We start from the raw sequence: 7,503 nt of genomic DNA, 5'->3' as shown, positions 1-7,503 counted from the left end.
CCTTTGTTGTAATCTTGGCTAATAAACTATATGTGTGTTTTTGGTGTTTACATAATTTGTCTAAAACAACTAAACGACCGAGAAAAACCTTCGAAAAGACTCGAACGAAGCACTCAGAAGCAGGCTGAGCGCAGTCCCGCAGCGCGCTCCTTCGCGGGGGCGCGCCCGATCTCACCCGATCAGTTTTTGGCAGAGAATCACTTCTTGGCACCACACCGGAAGTATTTCTTTTAGCGCATGCGTAAATGAGCTGACGACGCGGTGATGGGCAAGTTTACTCACATTCTGCGCATGCGCGATACCCATGTCGGCTAAAAAAAGTAGCTAAATGTACCGCAGATGTTATAGAATTAAGGTCATATTTAAAATAAAACACGTTAATCCGTAACACGGATTTTCCTGACCTGGATCCTGTTTGAAGGAAGTGAACTGATGGTGACCGGGCTTCGTGAGCTGTTTGTTGACGTTTTTATACATATTTTATTTTGTTCAAGGACGGCGCCAGGGTAAGGGTTTGGGTTAGACGGAGCTGCTAATCCTTAGGTCTGTCCTGTTTCTCCACAATCCTGTAGCAGTTTGTCTGTCAGAGGTTTAGCCCAGTGTCTGAGGGACCCAGGTCAGGCCCTCAAATAGAAGTTCACTAAGGTCTTTAAAACTAAAACCAAATTTATAAAGTAAAATTTCGTCTTTCAGTGGTTGTACAGAATGCTTCCGACAGATGGCGCTAAAGCCCTGAGCGACAGTTCGAGCGGCAGAACAGTCTAAACAGGATCAGGAGCAGTTCTTCAACCAGGGCTCTGATTTAATCTTTTTTATCGATTGATTACCAACTCTAAGCTATAACAGCTGATAGAGAAACTAAGTTCTAACTATTTTTGTTCTAAAGAAATCATGTCATGTATATTTTCTGTCAGTCAGCATCCAGTTAATGTTATTTGTCTCTGATTTAAAAAGTTTTAAGATGAACTGACATTTTATCTCTTTTACATAAAATAATCATATACAATTGAAACCAGATGTTTACATACTCTGTATGTATACTCTAGATACATGTGAAGTAACATGTTATTTCTATCATTAACACACACACATACATGCATACATATATATATATAGATAGAGCTCATGAATCCATTTTGTAGTATTTTGATTGTAAGGCAAAGGTGATACGGTTCTCATGAATCTGTTAAATACTTGGAAATGTTATACTGTTTTTCTGGCAGATGCAGAACCATCAGCTGACAGCAGGACTTGAGCACTACTTTCACAGGCTGCATTAAAAACCTCAACTGTGTTCAGTCATCAGATATGTCTGTCAACTTCCTCCTGCAATGGAGCATTAGGTAACACCACCATTAACTTTATTTATATACAGCTAATTCACAACAAAAGTCATCTCAGGTAATATACACAAAATGAGCAGGTCCAATTGATTCCAATCAATTTCATGACAGATACAGATTCAAATCCAGTTTAAATCAATCTGGTTAGAATACAGAACAATCACGTTCAGTATTTTACAAAATGCCAGTTAGTAAAAAAGTTGTCTATGTAAGGAAACAAGCAGATTTTATTGAATCTTCAGTTTGATTTAATCCCCATATTGAGCAAGAATGTTGGCGACAGTAGAAAGGATCGACTATTTTGACAAGAAAAAGCCTCCAGCAGAACCAGAGCCAGGATGGGCGGCCATCTGCCTCGACTGGCCAGGGTTTAAGAGGATAGGCAAACATAGAAGGATTGGTCCAGGCGTAGTTTCTATGGGAAGAAAAACACAGGTTAATTATGTATACAAATATATCATTATATATATAAATATGGAGAACAGAGCAAGTAAAGACAGCAGCAGAGCGAGGAAATGTGGTCAGTTTGTCCTCCAGCAGTCTGAGCCTATAGCAGCAGAACTAAGGGATAGCTCAGGAAACCCAAACCAACCCTAACTATAGGAAAGTCTTAAGCCTAGTTCTAAGAGTACATGGGTGAGATAACAAAGGGCTTTTTACTTCTACTTTTCACAGATGTTTTTAACTATGCCCTTTACATGAACTGATAAAATATAAAACTGTCCCTGGAACTACAGTTCATGTATTTGTTCATTTCCAATATGTATAAACACTTTGTCTCATTATACAGTATCCCCTTTTTTGTTTGTGTTTGCTCTGTTAACCTAAACTTTTTTTTGTACGTTTTATTTATAAAGATTTTCCAGTAAGTTTATATCAAAGGACGCAAAGACATCAAGCACCTGAACATTAATAGGAAACAAAAAAAAAAATCAATATTACACAAGCAAATGAAATTTAAAACATGAAGATAAAATAACTAATAAATAAGAAACTGGGGCAAAGTTCACAACTGTGTTACTTGCTCATCTGTCCATCTTATCTGGAGACACATAAGTAATGTTGTGGAGTAAAGGGAGCATCATTGGTCCCTCATATGTTCCAGTACTGGATTTCATATCCTCGATAACTTGAGATTGTTACCAGAAAGTTCTTATCCCAGTTTTTGCACATGTAGAATACTTATGAGTTCAGTCAGCCAAGGCTCGAACTTGGGGTGTAAATCAGACTTCCTCAGTTTCACAATACGCCTCTTCGCAATCATCATACAAAAAGTTAGAGCAGTATGCATGTTACAGTTCAGGTTTTTCAGGGGTTTGGATTATCACAACAGAGCAGTTCCAGGATCCAGCGTGACAATGATGTTAAAGACAGATGAAAACCATTGACAGATAAGAGACAAAAATTATGTAATTTTGGGCAAAACCAAAAAAGATGTGCTAGAGTTCTGCCTGACATCTATTGCAGAGTGAAGAGAGATTAGGGACATTTTTATTTAGTCTAGTTTTAGAGTAACGTAATCTATGAACTACCTTGTACTGAGTTGGAGCCTAGCATTAATTGAACAAGCTTTGATATTCATTAATATTTCATCCTATATTTCATCCTGGATCTCAATAGCAAACTCACCTTACCAAGCTTGTTTTATTTTAATCTTAAAACAACCCTGGTCCTCGAGGAACACTATCCTGCACGTTTTCATTGTTTCCCTGCTTTTCAGCAGGTCTTTTCTGTCTGCAGAAGCCTGTTAATCACTCCCTCATTCAAAGCAGGGAAACAACTAAAACATGCAGGATAGTGTTCCTCGAGGACCAGGGTTGGGAATCATTGATCTAAGGTACCTGAGGAGAAGTAGACCATTGGTGAGATCAAATGCTTTGCTTTTGGGGGGCCTAGGAGAGATTTTAACAGTGCATTATTCTCAGACGGTAATTTATACGACTTTGTAGTCTGTTGGACATAGTGTCTCAGCTGTAAATACCTAAAAAACGGTGATTTTGAAAAAGAAAATTTGGATTGCAATTGTTCAGCATCTTCTGGGGTGTTGAATATCTTGTTAATATCGGTACCTTTGGTGAGGAAACTAGTGCGCATCCCGGCCTCCTTGAGTTTCTTCCTCACCTCCTCAAATAATTGGCACCACTTCATCGTTAAAGATGAGGATCCGTCTCCCGTCGTATGTCAGAGGAGTGTTCTCCTGTGCCAGCCGCAGTATTCTCTCCTCAACTCGAAAGCTGTGAATCCCTTCTATCATGACATGGGGACACTACCCCAGTCTGTGGGCTCTATCAACCTCTATCTGGGTGGGGAAATGAGCAGGACCCAGCAAATCACGCAGAAACAGGGGTTATTAGCCTCTGCTCTTTCTGGCAGGCCCACCACCGAGAGCGCGCCTACAGGTCGATGATCTTGTGTTGGAGTAATTTGTGGCTCTCCTCAAACTGCAACCACTGTTGTTTGAGCTGGGCCAGCCTAGCATCATGTTCACTGGCGGCCGCCTCCAAAGTAGAAATTCAATCTTCATGGTCGATCAGGATGGCCTGCATAGTTTGCAGGGACGCTGCCAAGTTGTTGAATGGGTCATCCATCTTCTTACTCAAGTCAGTTATAGCTGCAGGGATAACGGGTGTCTCTGCGTTTGCCTTCACCGGCGGTGCTAGCTCCGGAGAGGCACTACATTAGCCTCTCAACCCGGGTTTGCAGAGGGAGCTTTTTTGTTTTTGTTCCCTCCTGGTAGCCATAAGTGCACAAACACAGTACGGTCATAATGCCCAACCTTTTAGCTGATACAACTGAATCAGAAATGTGATGTTGCTTGAATAATAGTGAATCGGCTGGGAGCTCAGAAAAGGTGCGTCTACACTATAGCGTGTGCTCTGTTAGGAAAATATGGAACAATAAGATCTTTGACATAAAATAGATCTTGGTTGTTGAGAGCTTTCTGTTAGAACTAAGAAATTAAATTCTATTCTGAATTTGACAGGGAGCCAGTGGAGAGAAGCTGAAACTGTAGAAATCTGATCTCTCCTTGTAACTCTCATTAGAAGGCTGAATGTGAACACTAACATCAGGGTGTTTTTGTTTGTAGGTCCCAGAGGAAACGTCTGGTCTCATGTTTGACCCATCAGAGAGCATTGTCAGGGGCAGAGGCTGTTAATGCGCTACGACCTTTTTACTTTGCTGTTCATCCAGACTTCTTTGGTCAACATCCCAGAGAACGAGTAAGTCTAAATACATTTTTTTGTTTTGTCTGTTTTCCCTCAAGAAAAACAGGTGACAAATGGCAATAAGTTGAACTTATTAATTTGTGACCATTATCCACCTCCAATAAATATGAAGTCTTTAAACTTACTTTTTGTATGTGTAACAAATATTTTTGAGCGAAACAATCAGTGAACACCATGGCTGAAACATGAACATCTACCACATGCAGGTTCTACAACAGGTTTCTCCAGCTGCAGGTCAGGGAGAACCTGTCAGAGCTAACAAGGTTTATATGATGTCACCTTCTGTGTGTCTGCACTCATCTCTGCTCTGTGTATGTTCACATTAGCCTGTCTGTGTGCAAGTTTCAGAGTAAATGCATGCTACAACAGGTACTTAAAGTGTCTTTGATCCACTGTGGATGTGGAACTGGGAAAAGCCACCATGATGTCGAGTCCAGGTCAATTCTCCCTTTTGTCAAATTATACCTTTGCAGCTTTGGTCACTTTCTACCCAGACTTTTTGGGTAGTCTGCCACAGGTGTCTTCATATTACCTTTACCCACCTCATACCTGCCTCAGCCCACAAAGGCGTGAAAGCAGACTAATGTTTTTGCCCATGTACAGTATGTGTTAGTTGTAAGTCAACTCAAGTCAAGCTGGCTGGCTGCCTCAGTCATCTGATCTTTCACAATACAAAAATGTTTATAACTTAGTCAGTTTTACAGATTTTGACCTAAATCTTAATGTGGTAGTAACTGATTGTCTTTCACAACACAGACACCGCGATGTTGCATGTGTTGTGGATAACATTATTTTCAAGGTTTCAACAAAACGGCTACAACTCATTTTTCAACATAAAATAAACATATTTTTGGCTGAGTCGTCCATTCAAGGAATGCTAGGCCTGTAATAATAATAATAATAATAATATCATCATCCTTGGCATGGTTAATCCTAGACATTCAGAATTGTAGCTCTGGATGTTTTTTGGAATAACCCTGGCATTCAAGACAGAAAGGATTTGTGGGACATACAATCATTGAATCTACATCTACAAGTAGGTTAGATTGGGCTTTCTCTGTATTTCATCAAGCAGCATCCACTTCACACCTTTACTGAGTCTGTCACTGCACCATAACCTGCTCTTCAACAAAGATGATTTATTGTACTGGAAAATGTATGACCAGGAATAGGAATGGGAGTTTTGTTTACTGAATAAAGCACTGCTTGGTCCTGTGCAGGCTTGCAGGACATGTAGGGTTGGTGGTAATGCAGAGATGCATGGGTGAAAAGTGGTAACAATTTTGTACCCAGTTGGTTATGAAGAAGGGCTATGATTTAGTGGGGGGACAAACTGACCAATACCTGCCATGTTGAAGCTGTGATTTCAGCTTTTGGCCCGTGTTATTCAGGTTTTTATATGCTGGTTAATATAAATCTTCTGTGAAAGGAAATGTAAAACTGGAAGTACTCTGAGAGCACAAAGCTTTGTCAAAGCTATAGGGTCATCAAAAATTGCAGGTTCTAGATTGGGATCCAGATTACCACCAAGATTTTATCACTTTTTGTGACCACCTCAACATTTCCTAAAGATTTCTTGCACATTTTTGAACTGGTTTACACTTCATCATTGCTTAAACTTTGTACTTAACCCATGCCACAATTTCACTCCAAAAACATGTTTTTAATTATTATTTTCAACAGGAAGTGAATGAAAAATCACTTAAGAGCTTAAATGGATATCTGGAAAACCTTCAGAAGCCCGGCTCTAAATCAGTCCGGCCAATGACACTGAGCTTTTTTGTCAGAGAAACAAAGGACCACAGTGATGTTCAACCAGTCATGCTCACTTCAGGTACAGTTTGCTTTTACATGACCTTTTTAAAAAGTATGGCTCTGCTTTTAGAGATCTTAAAACATGGGACTTTTTTAACAGGTTTTCGATTGGTGAGTTTCACCTTGCAAACTCAGGATGTCCTGAGCACTGTGATAAACATTCTGGCGTCCTGCAGCCTGCCTGTGGAGCACATGAAGGAACTTGCAGGAAGTTCTCAAAGGTCTAAGAGTACACCTGAGGGTGGACTACTTTTCTACAGACCTATCAGGTGGGACAAAAGCTACTACAGCTTCACTGGCTTCAGAGACCCTGAAGAGGAGCTGAGACAGGCCAGGACAGTAGAGCCCACACTTAGGTTAGTTAAGCCTTTTTTCATTGTCCCGTCTCAGAATGACTTGCTTCACCCTATATCGACTCTACTCAGTTCTACACGGTCTCTGTGGTTTTCCATACAACTGATTGCCACCTCAGTGTCAGTGGGTCGTCATGATCAGGCCCGTAGCCAGACTTTAAAACATCCTGAGGTCTACCACTCATTCTCCCCCTGCACATCAGTTATAATGAAGACCAAAACTTCATTAAAATAGAAGCATTTATTTAAAACAAGTGACTTGAATGTGTATATGACATGTATTTGTGTGTGTGTGTAAATCCATGGGGATCAGCCTCATCTGAAGCAACAGAGGACTCGGGGCACAACCATGATGACTCACTGAAATGACATGAATTAGTTTATATGAATGTTGATTCAAAACACAAGATTTTAGCAGAGATTTCCCCTTTTTATCAAATACCAGTGAGGTGTTGTAGTTTTGGAGCTGGACCAGGATGTAAAAAAAGTGCTGAAGTCGCCCTTTATTGAGGTTTCAGGAATCAGATGAAGGTTTCACAGATCACACACTTGGTTTTAAATGTTCTGCAATCAGTGCAGAATAATCGGCTCCAGGTTTGAAGTGTCTAGGTGTTGTAGTTTTTTAACTAGAGGAGATTAAAGATGCTGAAGGGAGGGAAAAATTAGCTGGAATCGCCCTTTAGCCATTTTCTGAATTGGAAACCAACTTCAGCTTCGTGGAATTGAAGGAGAATATTTTCAGCGAGTTACCTCGGTTGTGTTTCA

General features: G+C 40.3%; 1 protein-coding gene across 2 annotated transcripts in view; it reads left to right on the top strand.

Annotated features, from left to right (window-relative positions):
* Nucleotides 1-292: 292 nt before the first annotated feature.
* The window catches only part of tcaim (T cell activation inhibitor, mitochondrial), an 18,951-nt gene continuing 11,740 nt past the window's right edge, over nt 293-7,503 (top strand). Inside the window, exons 1-5 of one of the 2 annotated variants that reach the window (XM_017431171.3) lie at nt 293-506; nt 1,224-1,343; nt 4,432-4,564; nt 6,254-6,404; nt 6,486-6,741. In XM_017431171.3, coding sequence (XP_017286660.1) covers nt 1,309-1,343; nt 4,432-4,564; nt 6,254-6,404; nt 6,486-6,741 — 575 coding nt within the window. In that variant the 5' untranslated portion in view covers nt 293-506; nt 1,224-1,308. Of the gene's footprint in view, nt 544-1,223; nt 1,344-4,431; nt 4,565-6,253; nt 6,405-6,485; nt 6,742-7,503 lie in introns of both variants that reach the window. The other variant, XM_017431172.3, reaches the window with a different exon arrangement.

Source organism: Kryptolebias marmoratus, linkage group LG16 (genome assembly GCF_001649575.2).
Source record: "Kryptolebias marmoratus isolate JLee-2015 linkage group LG16, ASM164957v2, whole genome shotgun sequence".
NCBI classification, from domain to species: Eukaryota; Metazoa; Chordata; class Actinopteri; order Cyprinodontiformes; family Rivulidae; genus Kryptolebias; species Kryptolebias marmoratus.
The sequence above is the reverse complement of the archived record's forward strand: the minus strand, read 5'-3'. Positions and strand labels throughout refer to the sequence as shown.